This window comes from Choloepus didactylus, chromosome 6 (genome assembly GCF_015220235.1).
Source record: "Choloepus didactylus isolate mChoDid1 chromosome 6, mChoDid1.pri, whole genome shotgun sequence".
NCBI lineage: Eukaryota > Metazoa > Chordata > Mammalia > Pilosa > Megalonychidae > Choloepus > Choloepus didactylus.
In genome coordinates, this window is record NC_051312.1 from 7,788,927 (window position 1) to 7,808,267 (window position 19,341).

A 19,341-nucleotide genomic window follows, 5' to 3' on the forward strand; every position below is an offset into this window, starting at 1 on the left:
TTAACTTATCCAGTGATTTTTTTTTTCATTCCAATGTCATATCTTTTATTTCTAGAAGTTCTACTGGGTTCTTTTTTAAATCTTCCTGTTCACCTGTCATCTGCCACCCTCATCCTCACCTTTCCCCTACCTGAGCTGCTCTGCTATCCTATTATTGCATTTTGGTCTCTTTTCCTTCTTTTATCACAAAATGTTTTACATTCACTTTATGGTCTATTTTATACTGTTGTGTTATTGACACACTGAAGTCCTGACTCTCCTGTTTGTTGCATCTGCTGAGTGTCCCCCACGGTGGCTCGTTTTATTGTGTGAACTACAGTTTTTGGTCATGAGTTAATCCTCAGGGGAACAGGCTATTTTTAGAAGTCCCATGGGCCCTGGGTTGAGAGCGTGCCCCTCCTCAGCATGGAGGTAGACCACCCTCCTGCTCAAAGGGCAGAGCCTGGACTTCCAGGTTCTTAGGGTCACTTTTTTCCCACTCAAGGCCCAGAACATCTAGGAAAGCTTCCTTGCCACTTTCTCAGTCTGGCAGGTGGCAACAGATTTCAGACTCCCTTTCGGGAACAGGAGAGCCTTGGAAGCCCTGAAATATATTCAGGAAGTTCATGTCTTGCTCCCTAGACTCTTGCAGGTTTTTTGTCCGTTGTGGATGCTGGAGCCCGGGCTCCAGAGCCTCCATCCAGATCCGGAATCCCCACCGCGGCAGCTCCCTCCCACCATTCCGGCTTTGAATTCCCTCTCCGTCTTTGGCAGCTGGGTGTTCAGCTGTTTACAGCATTTGTGGACGTGAGTGGTGGGAAGAAACCAGCCACGCTCCCAAGTGCCCCCACCTCAGTCTCTGAATGCTGCAAGTTCCAGGGAATTTCCTACGTCCTAAGGGGCTGGACAGATCCAAACCTCACTCTGGGGAACAGCGGCCAGTGGGCGCAGGGCAGCTCAGGTCGGGGAAAGGTGAGGATGGGGGTGGCAGGTGACACATGAGCAGATGCTCCAGCCAGGGGTGGTCAGGGGTGTAAGAAGCCTGGGGGCCACGGGGTCTCTTCCATCCACCTGTGGGGGGCCTCTTGGGGGACGGTACATGGAAGAAACCCTGCTGGAGTCTGGGGCCACCAGGATAACTGGGTCTCCATCCTGGAGCTTCAGCGGGTGGAGAGCATCATCACAAACTCTGCAGGAGAGAAGGGGTCACCCAGGTCAGGGATGCCAGGAGGCGCCGGGCTCGCCTGGGAGCGAGGGGGACGGGAGAGGGGCTCACCGTCAAAGTCCACGGTGCCGTCCCCATCGAGGTCCACCTCACGGAGCATCTCCTCCAGCTCAGGGCCATCCAGCGGCTCCCCCAGCAGGGCCGGCGCCGCCTGCCGCAGCTCTGCCACCGTGATTCGTCCGTCCCTGTCCCTGTCAAACTGGGGTCCCCAAAGGGCTCAGCCCCGCCACCCACCCCAGGTGCCTGTCTCCACTCCTGCCACTTCCCCTGCCTGGATGCCCCCCCTTTTGTGCCCACCCAAACCCTCCCCATCTTTCCAGGCTGAGACGGCATGCCCCCTGCTCCAGGAAGCCTTCCAGGACTGACCACCCCTTCTACGCCCACCCCAGCCCTCTCTGACCGCTCCCTGGGCCCTAGGCCCATCCCCTGCAAGGCTCTTGGCCTCCAAGGGATGGGGGACCCCCCAAGCCTCTCTCCACCTGAGCGAGAGGCCCCCCACAGCCGTCAGGGCCCCCGTCCACACCTCCCGGAAGGCGACGCGCAGCTCCCGCACCCCCAGCATGTGCGCCGTCTCCTCCCGCAGCTTTGGGCTCATCAGGCCCACAAATTCCTCGAAGTCCACGCGGCCGCCCACTGCAGACCCAGGCTGGGTGTCACCAAGGGAGGGCTGGGCCCACGGGGTCACCAGGGCCAGACCCTCCCTGGCTCCTAGTCCAGGAAGAAACTCCCGCGCCCACGCCCAAGGTGGGGCGCAGGCCGGAGCCTCATATTGGGACTGCGGGGGGGCCCAGGGAGGGGGAACGAGCCCAGGCTTTGGGGCCAGAGAGCCCTGGGTTCAAATCCCGGCTCTGTCGCGGATTGTGCCAGAGTGTGGGTGGCTGCCAAACTTCCCTTCCTCATCCCAGAATGGGGGTGAGAGAATCTACTCCAAGGGGTGCTGTCGGGACCAGAGCTCATGGCTAGAAAGTGCTGGAACCCAAGAGGTGGGCAATAAAAGCATATCCACGTAGCCCCTCTGCTCTAAGATGCCATTGATTAAAAAGCACCAGTGTTCTGCAATGAAGACAACATGGTGTTTGAGGACAAAGCAGCGAATGACAATTACACACGTGCCCGTCACACATGTAGCCACAAGGAACGGCCAGGGTTCCGGCACGCCAGGCCCAGCCTGGCCCCCTCCTCACCCCGCCCTGGAGCCCCAGCATCGCTCCTTGCTTGGTTTATTGGGGGCTCCAGAAATGCAGCTCACTGAACCTCAGGAGGCTGTTTCCTCCTCCCAGAGTGACCCCAATTCAGGCAGCAGCCACCAAGGCACAGGGGTGGGAGTGCAGTGCCCCCCTGCCTCCCCTGGGAGAGGCTCCACAGGTCAGGATCCCTGAGAAAGCCCCAGAAAGAGAGCCCTGTGTCAGGGAGTCCCAGGGGCCTGGCCAGGAAGGAGAAGGGCTCAGGCGGGGAACGCGGCGGCCAGGCCAACACCCCAGCGGCGGGTTCCCCAGCCTGAGCCTCGATGGCCCCTCCTGGCCTGCTCACCAACCCTGGGGGGCTGGAGCGTGGACCCTGGTGTCCCTGCCTCTGGGCTGAGGTGCACCTGCCCATCTTCTCCCAGAAACTGTCACCCACCTCACCCTCCTCCAACCCTGATGGACCCCCAGAGCCACAGGGCCCCTTCCCCTCCCCTCGTGGTCCCCTTGAAGCCTGAGGCTCCGAGAGGCCCGGCGGACAGGGTCAGTCACTGACTGCGCATCTTGACGTGCTGGGAGATCTCGAGGAGCTCCATCTCAGTGGGCATGTAGCCCAGCGTCCGCATGCAGGCGCCCAGCTCCCGGTAGCCGATGCAGCCGTCCCGGTCCGTGTCGAATTCCTCGAAAGCGGCCTGCAGCTCTGCGGGGGGCTGAGGTCAGGTCCAGGATGTTGGGGTCGGGGACAGCCCCCTCCCCACGGCCAGGAGCAAGGGCCACTCACCATCCAGCTCCTCGGGGCCCAGCTCGCGGTCCTGCAGGCAGAGAGCTCAGCATATCCCCCAGGCCAGCCCTGGCCCCATCCCGCCCCATCGTTCCCCCTCCAGACCCACCCCAGCCCTGGCCACGCCGGCCTCAGAAGGGCCAACCTCCCGAAGGCAGAGGTCCCAGAAGGTGAGCCCCCATTCCTGGTCTGGAAGCCCTGAGCTCCCACCATCCGGGCTCCCCGAGTCGGGCCGGAGGAGGCAGGGGGCCTGAGCCCCCCCACCCCTCCGGCCCGGGCCCCCAGGCCTGCCCCTCCTGACCTTCCCAAAGAGGCGGTTGAGCAGGGGCCAGTATGTCCTCTGGGCCTCATCATGCTGGGGGGCAGGATGATGCCGGCGGGAGTGGCGACGAGAGGCTGGCCTGGGGGTCACGGGGGGCAGCTCCCCTGGCCCTTTCCCGCCCCCAGGGGGGTCCTTGCTGCTTCCCGGGTCCCCAGCTCCCTGGACAGGGGTTGGCCTCCCGGAGCTGCCAGTGCCATTCCGGGACCCTCGGAGACCTGGCTCCCTCTTGCTCCTCCTCCTGGTCAAGGCTGGCCCCTCAGCAGCCCCCTTGGGGGACACCCCTTCCATGGGGGGCTTCTGGGAGCTGGGGGCTGGGCAGTGCTGCCCCCTTGCCGGCCCCGTGGCCATGTGGGGAGGGACTGCAGGGCTCAGAGAGGTGGCCCCACAGAGTGTCCTTGGATCTTGAGTCCCACAAAGCTGCTTGGGGACCCCCCCTACCCCCCCACTCCAAGCTGGGGCCTGAGGAGGATTACAGAAAGGGAGGCAGACAGGCCAGGCCCTAATCCCCACCCTGCCTGGGGGTGGCAGGGCCCAGCCAGGGAGGTCATGAGGACTGTCTGCAGTTAGCAGCGAGGGGTGCTGGGCCCGGCGGGTGCCACGGGCTCCTAACTCCAGCTCTGCCACTCAGTAGCTGGGAGACGAGCCAGTTCGCCTCTCCAGGCCTCAGTTTCCTCATCCATAAAATTGGGAGAACCTTGCTGAAGAGGCAGGGTGGCAGCCCAGTCTTGTGAAATAGGCAAGACAGGGGAGGCTTCTCAGGCAGGAGGGAGACTGGGTGCAGCTGGGAGATGGGGAGAGATGGAGCAAGTTGCCCACTGGTTCCCCCAATGGGTGACAACCTGGCTGGAGTCGAGGGTGTGTGGAGCTGAGGCCTCGAATGCTGACGGAAGGGAGTGGGAGGGTGAGGCCAGAGCCTGCCCCTGGGCTGGAGGGGCCTGGGGTGAGGGGCTTCCAGCTGTCTGGCCATGTCAGGGTCAGGATCTGGCTGGTCACTTGGCCCTACCGGGCCGGGGTTAAGGTTTCCCTGTGAGCAGCCCATGAATGATTGATGCCCGGTCGGCTTGGGTTTCATGCCCGCCCACCTTGGGGCCGCTGGGTGCCACACACCAGGCCCTGGTGAGGGGCCAAGCAGACGCTGGGGAGCTGGGCAGGCAGGCACGCCCTGCTCCTCCCGGCTGGCGGCCTGCACTCTGCACCTCCCAGGTAAGCCAGGCCCCGCGGGCCCCTGGGCCCTGGGCTCTGATCCCATGGGGGCTGGAGCTTGCAGGGTGGGGTCTGCCCAAGGAAGAGCCCCAGGGGTTGGGAGGGCCCTGGGCCCAAGGCCATGTGCCAGGATCCGTGGCCCCCCAGGCTTGCAGCCTTTCTGGGGCATTAGCTCCTTGCTAACTCAGTGCTGGCACCAGGGCTTTCTCCACCCTCTCCCAAGGTGGGGGAAGGTGGGGGGGGTGCAGGCCTCTTGGGTCCAGGCCTGGGTGCCCCCACACCCCCTCACTCTCAACCTACTGCTAAGTCTTCTGCCCCCTTCTCTGTTTAGTAGCCTCTACCTGGGGACAATTGGAGGCCACCTTCTGGCTGAGCTGTGGGAGGGAGAGAGGGTCACGGGAGGGAGCAGGAAACTCACCCTTATTCCATGAGTTCAGTTTGGGGGAGGGGTCTCTTCTTGTCCCAGACCCCTTGGCCACCCTCGGGTGCCTATGGGCCCATGGGACCCCTGACCCTTCCCCTCTTGGAATTTTAAACACTCAAATCCTAGCAAACCAGAGAAAAAGGAGCCTTGCAATGAGCTAGCCAAGTGGTTTTCAAACTGTGCTCCCTGGAACCACAGGAGGTGCTCCCCTCCTTCAATCTGAGCACCCCCTTTTAGTTCATATCTGAGTTCCGCCATAACATTTCACTTAAAGAAAAGAGTCAACAGCCTTAAAAACGTTTGAAAGTCTCTGATTTGATTTACTTGACACACCGGGATCCCATGAAGCAAATGGTTGTGGGTTTATGTCCTAGTCACTGAAACAGTGGACCGTCCTCTCCTCACCTTTAAAAGGGATTGTATGAGCACCTAGATGAGGTCCGGATTTAAAGTCCCTGGTCCAGGCTAATGACCCCAAAGGCGAAAACGATGGCCCAGAGTGGGGCAGCAACTTGCCTGGAGATGCACAGCATCCTGCTCTCCGATGACCATTCACTCGTTTGCTCATCCATTCATTTGCCAGGCTCCATGCCCAGCAGTCCACTGGGGACCTCAGACGGACCCCGCTATGGAAGCCAGCCTGGGCGCCGCTGGCCACAGGCCCCGCACAGAGCTCGACGATGAGGACTACTACCCCCAGGGTGGCTGGGACATGGTCTTTCTGGTGGCCCTGCTGCTCCTGGGGCTGCCAGCCAATGGGCTGATGGCGTGGCTGGCCGGGTCCCAGGCCCGGCACGGAGCGGGCACACGCCTTGCCCTGCTCCTGCTCAGCTTGGCCCTCTCCGACTTTTTGTTCCTGGTGGCGGCAGCCTTCCAGATCTTGGAGATCCAGCATGGAGGACACTGGCCACTGGGGACGGCCGCCTGCCGCTTGTACTACTTCCTGTGGGGTGTGTCCTACTCCTCCGGCCTCTTCCTGCTGGCGGCCCTCAGCCTGGACCGCTGCCTGCTGGCACTGTGCCCCCGCGGGTACCTGGGGCGCCGCCCCGCCCGCCTGCCCCTCTGGGTCTGCGCCGGGGTCTGGGTACTGGCCACACTCTTCAGCGTGCCCTGGCTGGTTTTCCCCGAGGCCGCCGTCTGGTGGGACGACTTGGTCATCTGCCTGGACTTCTGGGACAGCGAGGAGCTGCCGCTGCGGATGCTCGAAATCCTGGGGGGCTTCCTGCCGTTCTTCCTGCTACTCGTCTGCCACGCGCTCACCCAGGCCGCCGCCTGCCGCACCTGCCGCCACCAGCCGTTCAGGCCCACGGCCCGCCGTGGCTTCGCCCGCGTGGCCAAGACCATCCTGTCGGCCTACGTGGTCCTGCGGCTGCCCTACCAGCTGGCGCAGCTGCTGTACCTGGCCTTCCTGTGGGATATCTACCCCGGCTACCTGCTGTGGGAGGCCCTGGTCTACTCCGACTACCTGATCCTGCTCAACAGCTGCCTCAGCCCCTTCCTCTGCCTCCTGGCCAGTGCCGACCTCCGGGCCCTGCTGCACTCGGTGCTGTCCTCCTTCGCTGCTGCTGTCTGCGAGGAACAGCCCAGAAGCATCACGCCCGCCGAGCCGCAGACCCAAGTGGATTCTGTGGGCCAGACTCTGCCAAGGTTAACATCTGTGGCCCAGCCACCGGTGAACCCCACAGCCCAGCCACAGTCAGATTCCGTGGCCCAACAACAGTCAGATTCCATGGCCCAGCCACCGGTGAACCCCACGGCCCAGCCACAGTTGGATTCCGTGGCCCAGCCACCGGTGAACCCCACGGCCCAGCCACAGTTGGATTCCATGGCCCAACCACAGTCAGATTCCGTGGCCCAGCCACCGGTAAACCCCATGGCCCAACCACAGTCGGATTCCGTGGCCCAACCACCAATGAACCCCACGGCCCTGCCACAGTCAAATTCTGAGACCCAGAACCCTGGACCCAGTGCCAGCTCAGCCCCCAGCCCCTCTGATGAGCCCTCTGCTGCCCCATCCACAGATCCCACCCCAGGGGCCCCTGAGAACACAGCCACGCCTGCTTCCTCTGAGGGAGAAAGCCCCAGCAGTGCCCCTCCAGAGGAGGCCCCCAGTGCAGGCCCCACATGAGGGCCCAGGAAAGCCCAGGCCCACCGGGGCAGTGGAAGAGCCTGAGAGAGACAGAAACCAGTCAGTCATCAGAGCGGGGAGCCGTGGAGGAAGTCATCTTGGAAAACCCCAAGTCCAGTCCCTCGGGCCTGGAAGGAAGACTTGGGGGAAGTGAAAACAAAGTTATCAAAAGTCCCAGGCAGTTTGTTGTGAGTCCCCCACCCTGGCCCCGCCAGGCTCTTCCACAGCTGCCCCCAATGCAAGGTCACCCAACAGCCCCTGAGCCACAGCTGAATGTGCCCTGCCGGCTTCTGTCCCCGCAACACTTCCAGACCGCACTGACCATTTTCCCCTTAGCCAAGTCTGCAGGAGGAAGATAGCAGTGGAGACTTCCCCTGGCCTTGACCTGACCCCCCTGTCATCCTTCCCTCCCTCCCCTCCTCCCTGTCCAGTCCTCCCTGGGCACAAGGAAGCCAAACGAAGTCCCTGCAGAGAAGGGAGGGAGCCAGGAGTCAACCACCCCAAGTAAGACCCTGAGGCCCTAGTGGCCCACAAGCTGGCCTGGCCGAGCCCTCTCCCCCAGCCCCCCCAGCCCCAACAGTCAGTGAGGCTGGGGTGTTAATTCCCTCAGCAAGGTGGCGGGAAGCAGAAGCAGGAGCTACTGAGCCTAGATTCAAATCTGGCTCTGCTACATCCTAGCTGAGCAACTCTGGACAAGCCACTTCACCCTCTGAGCTACAGTTTCTCATCTGCAAAATGAGAAAGTATTTGAGGCGCGCCACAAAAGCCTAGCACACAGCAGGCGGCCGGTGAGCAGAGACTGTCCTCCTTCATTGGTGTACAAGGCTTTCCTGGGAGAATGGACGGGAGGCGGCGGCTGGGAAAGCCACTCTCTGGCCTGAGCATCTGGGATCTGCGACACAGATCAAATGTGTGCGCTGTATTCTGGGCTGCGGACCCCCAGGTTGCCTGAGAGAGCATGGGGCTGCCTCTGCGCTTTGGGGGGCTCCACAGGACTTCAAAATCTGGCTCTAGGGCTCAGTGGGCATCCACCTGGCCCCTGGCCCACCACTGCCGGGGACGGCTGCCCCCCTCCGACTGAGCCACTTCCTGCTCAGTCCAGGAAGCCCCGAGGGAGGACGCACAACAGAAAGCTGTGGGCACCAGCGGGTCCAGAAAGAGCCCAGCCTCCCCGGAGGCCACATGGCATCTTGGGGGCAGAACCAGGCCACTGACACTGCAAGAAAAACCAGGATGTGCTGAAGATCCCCCTTCCGATCCCCACCTCACTTCCCCTTTCACCCTCCTGACACCCACCCCACCCAGCTTCCTCCCAACCCCCTGTGTTCCACAACCATGCCCCTTTCCCCTCTCCCCACCCAGACCCTCCTCATTAGTTCAGCATCACGACCTTTGGCAGCTGAGAGATGCCCCCACCTGCAGTGTCAATGACAGTGACATTTCACGTGCTACGGCTTCCCGGGAGTGCTGGCAGTCTGGAAAGGCAGCAGGCCGGGCAGGCAGCCTGCAGTGCTGCAGATCTGGGTTTAGGTTTCTAGCTCTCTCTGAGCCTCAGTTTTCTCCTCTGTAAAATGGGAGTGATGACAGTCTCCTCATGGGGTTGGCTGTGGGATCATTAAATGAGCCCGTGGATGGGGAGTGGGCTGGCTGGTGGTTGGGGTAATTCTGGGTGGAATTTGGGGCACTGAGGCAGGTGAGAGAAAGATTTCCCAGCAGGGAGACTTTCATTCATTCAGTCAACAAATACTTATCAAGTGCTTGCTACGTGCCTTTCTGGCCAGCCTTCCATTTGGGGTGTGGCCTCTGGTGCCCTCAGGGTTTGTTTCAATCCTGGCTCTGCTGCTCACCAGCTGTGTGACCTTCAGGCAGGTCACCTCGCCTCTTTGTGACTCGGTGTCCTTGTCTGTAAAATGGGGATCATAATAATGGTACCCACTGCCCCGGGATGTTACCCCTGAGAAGAGCTTGGACCTTGCCTGGCACAAGTAGGTGCTCAGTAAACGTCAGCCATGAATCTGATTGCACCCGGGGCATCCAGGTCTCATCCAGGCCCAGGGCCAGTACCGACCCCACCACCAGGTGTTGTCTTCACCACCACTCTGCCTCCTCCTTGCCCATAAAAGCTGTCCTACTCTCCCCCTTGCCCTGCCCCCCCACCCCACCCCACCCACCCCCACCCCAATGGTGTGCCCATGGCCTGAGTGCAGGGCGACTTCTGTGCCCCTTGTGACACTCGGTAGTGTCCTTCTCCCCTCTCCCAGGCAGGGCTTCCCAAGCAAAGCCCTTTCAACATGGCAAGCAGATCAGAGAATAAAACCTCAGTGCCAGCGCTTTCCTTCTACTCTAGTCCACACGCCAAACCCTGGCCCTTGGGGAGGAGAACATCCCATCTCCCAGGTCCCAAGGGGAGTGCCACCCACAGTGGGTAATTGCTATCCGGGCGAGGGCAAGAGCAGCAACAAGAAGAAACAGTGCCCTGCGAGGTTTTGCAGGAGGAAGAAGAGTTCTCCTGGTGGCCCATGGCACAGGTTTCGTGTTGGGGGAAACACATGCCCCCAAGGCCAGAGGGCATAAAAGGCAGAAGACATTCTACAGCCCCCACCTCACCCCCACCCAGTGGGCTGGGCTGCTGCTGCCTTTTGGGAGAGTCACCCTTTCTCCAGGTGAGACATGCCTCTCTCTCCATCAAAAGGACCAGACACTGATTCTGAGAGTTGTGAATATGAACATTTTTCAGTTCTTCCTTCAGGGTTGCTGTTCATTCCTTCATTCATTCAATATACATTAATTGAACACCTACTGTGTGTTGGGGTACTGTGTGCTAGAAGCTGGGGATAGAGGGGGGAGCCAAGCGAAGTCTCTGCCCTCAATTTGCTGACTTCGGGCAAGGCGGGCAAAAAGCAAATGCACGAAGAATTATATACTGTAACATCAGGGAGTAAGTAATGAGGGCCCGGGGCGGGGGGTGTAAGTAAGGGTCAGAGAGTGACTGAGTGGGAGGGGCGCAGGGAGGGAGAAGGAGGTGACACTTGAGCAGAGATCTGGAGGAAGTCAGGGATGGAGCCTTTTCAAAATCTGGGGAAGAGCTTCCACGTGGAAGGAACAGGACGTGCCAATGCCCTGGGGTGGGAATGGGGGTGGTGTGCCCCAGGGACAGGAGGGTCCGTGACATTGGCCACATGCAGGGAGGGGACAGCAGTAGGTGATTGAGAGGTGGCGGGCAGGGTCAGACAGCCCAGGGAAGGTGGGAGGCAGGGGCAGGTGTCTGTGCATTTTATTTCAAGTATGGCAATGGGGAGCCAAAGAGGGGTTTAGAGCAGGAGAGGGACAGGCTCTGGTCTGGGTTTAGGCATGCCCTCTGGCTGCTGCCTGGGGGGCATAATGGAAGGGGAGGCCTTGCTTCCTTATTCTCTCTTTTGAGCTGCCCACACTCCTGGCCCCAGGATCTATGGAACAGTGGGAAAAGCCAGGACTTTGGAGCCAAACCGATGGGGATTGGGTGGGCTGGGTGATCTTGGGCAGGCCCTGTGCCTCTCTGTGCTCCTTTCCTCGGAGGAATGATGGGAGTGCAACATCCCCATGCACACTGGGACGCAGGGGGAGTTCCATATGGCAGAGGCAAGGCTCCCTTCCATTTCTGTTCTCTCCCTACCCCCCAACCCCACCCGCACCCCCAGCCACATTCTTTCCGGCAGGGGCAGGGTGGTGGGCACTGAAGGAAGGAATGAGGGAGGTGGCCGGTGCCCCCGATCCCGGGGGGGAGGGGGCAGATAGCAGACTCCGAGGGACCTATAGGGACACCTAAGCCCCCCAGAGTGGGCCAGGACGGACGTGGCTCTGAGGGGGCCAGTCTGGGCTCCTTGTCCCGAGGAGAGACGTGTGGGGACTGGCCTCTGGGCCTCCGCGGGAGACGGTAGAGGAGAGAAGGCCAGGAGCAGGGGCCCGGTGGGCGGGCGCCCCTTCTACTTTCAAGGAGGAGGAGGCCGGTGAGACCTGTGCGCAGCGGGGAGGATGGGCGCGCCGAGGCCTTCCGCTCCCTCCTTAAAATATTGCTGTTTTATTTACGTTATAGCCAACAGCGTGTACTTTTGTTATTAAAAACGAGGCACGTGAATATATGAACTCTCCGTGTAGACGATATATTTCGGAGTCCGGGAGGGGTTGCATTGGGGGGCGGTGCTCCCCCCCAGGCTGTCGACTCCAGAAGATGCTGCAAAGAAGAGCAGGATGGGAAAAGGGAGCCCCCCGTCCGGGCACCCCTGCCCCTGGCCCTCGGCTCGGAAGCTCGGGGGACCCCGGGACCCGGCCCCGCCCCCGGCCCTCCCGGGCTCGCCCCGCCCCTCCGCGCGTGACCGCGGCCCCGCCCCCGGCCCTCCCGGGCTCGCCCCGCCCCTCCGCGCGTGACCGCGGCCCCGCCCCCGGCCCTCCCGGGCTCGCCCCGCCCCTCCGCGCGTGACCGCGGCCCCGCCCCCGGCCCTCCATGGCTCGCCCCGCCCCTCCGCGCGTGACCGCGGCCCCGCCCCCGCGAGCCCCCGCCCCGCCCCCGGCCCCCGGCTCCCCGGTCACTTCCTGATTCCCGCTTCCTGCTTCCCAGAGGCCGGGATCCGGAGCCGCCCGAGGCCGCCGCCGCAGCCCCCGGCGCCCCAGGTGAACGCGGCAGGGCCGGGGCGGACGGGGCCGGGGGTCGCGCGCCGGAGGAGCCCACCCCCTGCGCTGCGCCCCGTCCTCAGCCTCGACCTCGGCTGGGGACCCTGCGGGGTGGGCGCCCGGCTCGCCCCGCACCCCGCGCGGAGGCCGCTGTGCGGTGCGCTGCAGCCGGGGGCGGCGGCCCGACCCTGCCCGGCCCCACCAGCTCCCCTGGACCGGCCTCCGCTCCCAGCCGCGGGGCCCTGGGGCTGAGACCCGGGGCCTGGGCGGGCCCCACGCTGGAGACCTTCCGTGCCCCTTGGCTCCTTCCTCCCCATCACCCGGCCTCCAGTCCCTGGGCAGGACCGAGCCTGCTCGGATGCCCGCTCCTAGGAGGAGCTAATGTTGCTTCCCTGCCTGGGCTTCCCCATGTCCCCACCTGGTGCCCGGGAGAGGCGCCGGCCAGGGTCCTGCAGAGTGGCCCAGGCCAGGAGTCAGTGCATTTCCCTGTTGGGATCGCCCCCTGGGGGATGGCAGCCACGGTCCGCTCTTGGGGCCCCATCTCGTAACTGGGGAAACTGAGACCCAGGCAGGTTAAGTAATGGCCAGGTCCCCGGTCGCGCCCGGCCCCGGGAGGGCTGCGGGCCGTGGAGCTGGGTGGCCGCTGACCCGGGGCCTCTCTGCCGGGCAGACATGTCCTTCCGCAAAGTGGTTCGGCAGAGCAAATTCCGGCACGTGTTCGGACAGCCGGTCAAGAATGATCAGTGCTATGAGGACATCCGCGTGTCCCGGGTCACCTGGGACAGCACCTTCTGTGCCGTCAACCCCAAGTTCCTGGCGGTGATTGTGGAGGCCAGCGGCGGAGGCGCCTTCCTGGTGCTGCCCCTGAGCAAGGTGGGGCCTTCCCCACACCCCAGGGCCCCTCCCCTGCCCCGCAGGTGTCAAGATCCAGGTGTGCTGCCCGGATGACGAGTGTTTTATTGCCACAGAGTCAGCATCTGAGGCTGCAAATGTTTCCTGCTCACTGGAGGGGTGGGAGGGGGTGTGCAGGGGCAGGGCGCTGCCACCTCGCCGCAGATTGACCCTCTGGGCCCCTGGGGGGTGCGGGGCGGGCGGCACCTCCCACTCCATGGAGAGGGACGGAGCCCAGAGTCCGGGGTCCCCCTGACTGCCCCCTGCTGCCCACAGACGGGCCGCGTCGACAAGGCCTACCCGACGGTGTGTGGGCACACGGGCCCAGTCCTGGACATCGACTGGTGCCCCCACAACGACAGGGTCATCGCCAGCGGCTCCGAGGACTGCACGGTCATGGTGTGGTGCGGGGCGGGCCGGGGTGGGGTCGGGAGTAGAGGCTGCAGGCCTCAGGGACAAGCAGGGGCCCCTTGTCCCCACCATGCCTGCAGGTGTGGCAGATCCCGGAGCACGGGCTGACTTCGCCACTGATGGAGCCGGTGGTGGCACTGGAGGGGCACACCAAGCGAGTGGGCATCGTCACCTGGCACCCGACGGCCCGCAACGTGCTGCTCAGTGCAGGTCCAGCCCCTTCCCACCCGTCCCACCCTCTCGACGGTCGCAGCCCCTCCACGTCCCAGCAGCCTCTCTGGGCCCCACCAATCCATGGGAGAGCCGAGGCCTGCAGGGGGTCCCAGCAGGTCCCAGGAGGGCTCACAGCCCCCCGCCCCGCCCAGGCTGTGACAACGTGGTGCTCATCTGGAACGTGGGCACGGCGGAGGAGCTGTACCGCCTGGACACTCTGCACCCCGACCTCATCTACAACGTCTGCTGGAACCGCAATGGCAGCCTCTTCTGCTCCGCCTGCAAAGACAAGACTGTGCGCGTCGTCGACCCCCGCCGCGGCACCCTGGTGGCGGTGGGTGACCTTGGGGCTGGGATGGTGGTGGGCAGGCCCCGGGGGCTCGCATAGGATGTGGCATGGACCAGCCCGTCCCCCCTGTCCCCCAGGAGCGGGAAAAGGCTCACGAAGGGGCCCGGCCCATGCGCGCCATCTTCCTGGCGGACGGCAAGGTGTTCACCACCGGCTTCAGCCGCATGAGCGAGCGGCAGCTGGCGCTGTGGGACCCGGTGAGCACTGGGACCTGGCCGCCTGTCCTCTCCCTGCCCCCAGCCCCTGGCCCTCTCCACACTTCCCCATTGCCTCCACCCTCTGCCCACATCGTTCCTGCCAACCCAAAGGCCCTCCTCACCCCTGCTTGCCCGTTACCATCCAGCTGTCCTTCAACCACGGTGGCCTCCTGGGACTGGCTCCCTGGCCTGAGGTCTGTAGGGTCTGGAGCTGACTGGGAAAGTGGTCCTGGGTGTGGAGAGGGGCTGGGAGGGCTGAGCAAGATGCCTGGTAGGAGCTGAGGCTGAGGGGTGGGAAGGAACCTGCCATGCGTTTGGGGGCAGCCTCCAGCTGGCACTGAGGTGGCTCCAGCCAGTCCTGACTGGGGCTGGGGACCCAGCCTGACCGCCCCTCCCGTGTGCCAGGAGAACTTCGAGGAGCCCATGGCTCTGCAGGAGCTGGACTCCAGCAACGGGGCCCTGCTGCCCTTCTACGACCCTGACACCAGCATAGTCTACGTCTGCGGCAAGGTGGGCCAGGCAAGGCACAGAGGGCAGGGGGCAGGGGCGGAGGGGCCCGCCAAGCACTGACGCCCACGCCCGGCTCCAGGGCGACTCCAGCATCCGGTACTTCGAGATCACAGATGAGGCCCCCTACATCCACTTCCTGAACACCTTCACCAGCAAAGAGCCCCAGAGGGGCATGGGCAGCATGCCCAAGCGGGGCCTGGAGGTCAGCAAGTGCGAGATCGCCCGGTAAGAGGGGCCGGCAAGGCTGCCGTCTGCAGGCAGGGCTCAGCCCGGGGGGCCAGGGTGAGAGGTCAGATCGTGGGAGGCTGCTGAGGAGCTGCCCAGAGGTCAGGGGTCCAACCCGGGGGCTGCCTGGGGGTCGGTCTGTGGGAGGGGCCGGGAGAGCTGATGGAGGGAGGGGTTCCACCTCTGGCTCTCCCCGCCCCTCCGTTTCCCAGGTTCTACAAACTGCATGAGCGCAAGTGTGAACCCATTGTCATGACTGTGCCAAGAAAGGTGAGGCTGCCTGGTCCGCCAGCTCCCTTCTCTAGCAGGGGTGAGGCGTGTGAGTGGGAGGTGACGTGGCTGTGGTGTGGTCGGGGGGTTGGATGGATGCCAGGTAGGGGGCAGGCAGGGAGAGGCCTCAGCAGGAAGAGCCACAGACGGTGCAGTTGCGGAGGGGGGTGGCAGCCATGGAGGTCTTCCTGGAGGCAGCAGCCTGGACAGCTTGGCTGGGGAGGGGCCAGTGGGGAGTGGACCAGCTGGCAGGCACGGAGATGAGAGCGGACAGAGGGACCATGAGGTTTGGGGACCAGGCCAGGAGCCTTGGATGTGCCTCCATGAATTCTTCAACCAGTATGTGCCCAGTAGCCCATTCAGTGCACCAGGTGGCACCATCTCAGGGAAAAGTGCTCTGCACGAGGCTGACAGGGCCGCCCCAGGACCTCCCAGTCCACAGGGGCACAAACACGGCTCCCAGGACCCCGGAATCCCTGCATCTTGCAGGGAAGGTGTCCCAGGGCTCCTGCTTGGGAAGGTGGGGAAGGCGTTGGAGGGAGCTGTTAGCAGCGTCCAGAAGGAAGTGAGAGGCCCTTTTAGAAAGGTCACTTGGGGCCAGGCCACTGGAGGGGGGGTTGACAGAGTGCAAGCCTGGAGGCCAGGAAACTGAGGAGGAGGTGGCCACCAGGGTCCAGATTGGAGGTGAGGCCTGAGCCAGGACAGGGGCTGCGGGACGAGAGAGAAGGGCGGGCGGTGGGGAGGCTGGGGCAGATGGGCAGCCAGCTTGGGGGCCACCACCACACCCGAGGTTTCCCCGTCACCTCTGAGATCAGGTCAGGGGAGGTCAGGACTGGGGCCAAAGGGAGGGATGGCTGCAGCCGGGGCAGTGGGGCCCTGGGAGCTGCTCCTGGCCCGGCCCGGCCCTGTGTGTCGAGTGGCGAGTGGCAGCGAGTGCTGCTCACTGCTCTGGCCCTGCGGCCCCTGTCCCCTGCCCAGTCGGACCTCTTCCAGGATGACTTGTACCCCGACACGGCCGGGCCCGAGGCGGCCCTGGAGGCGGAGGAGTGGGTGAGCGGCCGGGAGGCTGAGCCCCTCCTCATCTCCCTGCGGGAGGCCTACGTGCCCAGCAAGCAGCGGGACCTGAAGGTCAGCCGGCGCAACGTGCTCTCCGACAGCCGGCCCGCCGCGGTGCCCGGCACTGCCAGCCTGGGGGCCGCCACGGCCACTGCCCCCGCTGCTCCTGCCCCCCACAGTGGCAGACTTGCCAGAGCTGGGGTACGTGCCCCCCGGGCCAGGGCCGCGTGTGGGGTGGGCCTGGGCCCCTTGCTGCTCCCCTCTGTGGCCCCTGACCCCCTCCCCCGACGCCCCCACAGGAGGCCGGGAAGCTGGAGGAGGTGATGCAGGAGCTGTGGGCGCTGAAGGCGCTGGTCCAGGAGCAGGGGCTGCGCATCAGCCGCCTGGAGGAGCAGCTCGGGCGCCTGCAGAACGGGGACGCGTAGGGCCAGTGCCCTGGTGGCTGCCACCCCACTCCACCCCCCGCCCCACCCCGGTCACACAGCTTCTGCCGGCAGGTCACACCATACCGGGCCCGCTGGCTGCTGAGGGCCCGGGGTGGGCTCGGGCCAGTCCCTGCCTGCCCTGTCCGGGGGCCCCAGTTCCAGCCAACGTCTGGCTCTCGTTGTCGTTACTGTGGAGGAATTCTGTACCAAGGCAAGCTAGCTTGTCGTCGGAGGGACCACCTCGCCCACCCCTGCACAGCCCCTGCCCCCTCCCCGGAGGAAGCGGGAGGGAGGGCTTCTATATTTTCATTCCAAATAAAATTCTCTTTTTAAGAGCCAGGCCTGACCGTCTGCTGCAAGGGTGGGGCTGGGAAAGAAGTCCGGAGAGACGGGGACAGATGAGGCCCGCAGGCGTCCCAGGTGGGAGGAAGGTCTGGGGGGCGTGCACATCCCCTTGGTGTCACTCACCTCAGTTCTGCCAGGCAGGGAAACTGAGGCAGAAGACCCGTGGCCTCCTCCTGGCTGGGCACCCGGTTTCTCCCTCTGCTCACAGACCCGATCGCCCCAGCCTCGTGCCCCGAGAGGCCCAGGAGGATTGTGGGGTGGGTCGGGGTAGTCTCAGAGGCCCAGGGCCCCCCCGCCAGGGTCTTGGGACTGTGTAGGAGGGGCGGGGTGGCAGGGGCAGGAAGCGGAAGCGTGGGGTCACCCCAGCCGCCACCGAGAGCGCAAGAGCTCAGAGCGCGCTCAACCCTGCCAGAGCCGGAGGTGGGCACCCCGCGTGGAGGCCAGCAGACCGATGGTGAGCAGCGGGACCCCAGCTTCTCGGGGTGGGGTGGCAAGAGGTCGGGCTGGAATACCAGGGTCCCAGGAGCCAGGGAAGCACCCACCCCCACCTGCTGGGGGCCGGGGGCCAAAGCTGGTCCAGGGCAGAGGTGACCCGGGACAGTGTGGGCAGAAGCCAGGCCTTCCGCTCACCTCACCTCAGAGCTGTGCCTCCTTGGAGCTCAGGCCCTCAACTCCCCACTTCAGATGGGGTCCCCCTCCAAGACCCTCTCCTCTGCCTTCTCAGGAGCTGGGTCTCGGCTGCAGCCCCCCCTTGCCTCCCTAGCGCCTGGGCAGTGGGGCCTGGGGTTGGGGGGGAAGGTTTGCACCCAGCACCCCTCCCCCCAGAACCTCCCCTCACCTTGTTCCAACCGCAGGCTTCCTCTGGCAGCTGCACCCGCCCCCCACCAGCCCCCGGCCCTGCACACCCGCGGCCCCCGGGGACGGGGTGCTGAACGGAAGCGCTGCAGCTGGGGCAGCCCCCTGCCTGGGAGGGAAGGAAGTGGGGGGGCTCAGGGACCCGCCCCCCCAGCCTGGGACCTGCAGAGTGGAGAATGAACGGTTCTCCCTCCCTGGGTTGGTCCAGCTGCCCCTCCATCCGGGGCTCAGGCAAACCCTTCACCTCTGGCACCAGCCTGGCAGCCTCCTCTCCCATCCCCCAGGCCACTGGCCTTGACCCGGTCAGCCTGTATTTGTTGAGCACCTACTATGTGCCAGGTATTGCTTTAGGTGCTTGGGATACTCGGTAAACAAAACAGAGCCAAAAAACCTGCCTCAGCTGCAGTTTACATCCTGGTGGGGAGATAAGACCCAAAAAATCTATTACCCTGCAGTTTATGTCCTGGATGGGGGAGATGAAACAAACCTAAGAAGTAGGCGACTTACAAGTCACCGCATGAGCAAGGGGTGCCGGGGGAGGGGAGCAGGCTGCAGGGGCTGCGGGAATCCACAGGGCAAGGATGCAGGAAAGGCCCTGCCGAGGAGATGCTGGAGCCCCGACCTGAAGTGCAGCAGGTGGGCAAGGTGGCCGTGAGGGACAGAACCTGCCAGGCAGAGGGGACAGCAGGGCAAAGGCCCTGGGCAGGAGTGGGCTCGGGACGCACTCTGAGCTTGCATGGGCTTTTCTGCCTGCTTGTCCCTGTGTCACGTGGAGAGGAGGCGGGCAGCCTGGCCCCAGGTGACCCCCGAGTGACAGCCCACCCCTCTTCCCACAGGCTCTACCCTGCGCCCTGGGGCTCGGGCTGCTGCTGGCCCTGCCGGGGGCCCTGGGCTCGGGCGGCACGGAGGCCAGTGGGGGCTCCGGCTCCTCTGTCGTCGTCCTGCTGTCACTGTTCCTCCTGCTGCTGGTCATCGGCCTGGCCCTGGCCTGGTACCGCCTCATCCGCGACTCTGGAGGCCACTACCACCCGGTGCGCCTGGGGGCCGCGCTGTGGGGCCGCGCACGCCGCCTGCTGTGGGCCAGCCCCCCGGGCCGCTGGCTTCGGGGAAGGGCTAAGCTGGGGTCTGAGGACAACGATCCGGAGCGGCAGGAGGACGACGCAGAAAACGACATTGACGACATTGTGGCCGGTGGCCCGGAGGAGGCTGAACCCCGGGAGGAGCAGTGGCGTGCAGAGGGGCCCGGCCCAGAGAGTGCCGGGGAGACCCGCGATGGCGACGGCAGCCTGGGCCTCAGCATCCGGGGGCCAGCGGGCGCAGGGGGCAGTGCCGAGGCCCTGCTCAGTGACCTGCATGCCTTTGCGGGCAGTGCGGCCTGGGACGACAGCGCCAGGGCCACAGGGGGCCAGGGCCTCCACGTCACCGCACTGTAGGCCCAGCCTCAGCACCCCTGCACGACCACAAGCTCCCTGGGCTTCTGCTTCCCAAGCTGCCACTGCTGGACGTGGCCTGCCCTGGACCCACTGGCACCAAACACCTGCACGGAGAGCCTCAGACTGTAACTGCCCCCACCAGGTCCTGTCCCCAAGGCTGTACCCCCTCCCCTGCCCCCACAGGAAGCCAACCCCCTGCGGGGCGGACAGTTTGAAATAAAACCTCCAGCCCTGCAGTCCCCTGTCTGGTGGCAACCCTCCCCCACCCAAG

General features: G+C 64.4%; 4 protein-coding genes across 4 annotated transcripts; 3 read left to right on the forward strand and 1 right to left on the reverse strand.

Annotated features, from left to right (window-relative positions):
- Positions 1 to 1,032: 1,032 nt before the first annotated feature.
- CABP4 (calcium binding protein 4) lies at positions 1,033 to 3,836 on the reverse strand. Its single transcript, XM_037839426.1, has 6 exons — positions 3,468 to 3,836; positions 3,167 to 3,197; positions 2,942 to 3,085; positions 1,728 to 1,837; positions 1,256 to 1,403; positions 1,033 to 1,168 (listed from the first exon to the last, which is right to left on the reverse strand). The coding sequence occupies exons 1-6, from the start codon at positions 3,834 to 3,836 to the stop codon at positions 1,140 to 1,142; spliced, it is 831 nt and encodes a 276-aa protein (XP_037695354.1). The 3' UTR covers positions 1,033 to 1,139.
- Positions 3,837 to 5,743: 1,907 nt separating this feature from the next.
- On the forward strand, positions 5,744 to 7,286 carry GPR152 (G protein-coupled receptor 152). The gene has a single exon (XM_037838136.1). The coding sequence runs from the start codon at positions 5,744 to 5,746 to the stop codon at positions 7,241 to 7,243; it is 1,500 nt and encodes a 499-aa protein (XP_037694064.1). The 3' UTR covers positions 7,244 to 7,286.
- A 4,496-nt stretch (positions 7,287 to 11,782) lies between these two features.
- Positions 11,783 to 16,772, forward strand: CORO1B (coronin 1B). Its single transcript, XM_037838138.1, has 11 exons — positions 11,783 to 11,890; positions 12,561 to 12,763; positions 13,058 to 13,180; positions 13,273 to 13,402; positions 13,558 to 13,739; positions 13,832 to 13,951; positions 14,357 to 14,461; positions 14,541 to 14,686; positions 14,899 to 14,956; positions 15,935 to 16,213; positions 16,312 to 16,772. The coding sequence occupies exons 2-11, from the start codon at positions 12,563 to 12,565 to the stop codon at positions 16,435 to 16,437; spliced, it is 1,470 nt and encodes a 489-aa protein (XP_037694066.1). The 5' UTR covers positions 11,783 to 11,890; positions 12,561 to 12,562; the 3' UTR covers positions 16,438 to 16,772.
- A 150-nt stretch (positions 16,773 to 16,922) lies between these two features.
- On the forward strand, positions 16,923 to 19,306 carry LOC119535776 (protein tyrosine phosphatase receptor type C associated protein). The gene is made up of 2 exons (XM_037838139.1): positions 16,923 to 17,236; positions 18,474 to 19,306. The coding sequence occupies exons 1-2, from the start codon at positions 17,234 to 17,236 to the stop codon at positions 19,068 to 19,070; spliced, it is 600 nt and encodes a 199-aa protein (XP_037694067.1). The 5' UTR covers positions 16,923 to 17,233; the 3' UTR covers positions 19,071 to 19,306.
- The last annotated feature ends 35 nt before the right edge of the window (positions 19,307 to 19,341 follow it).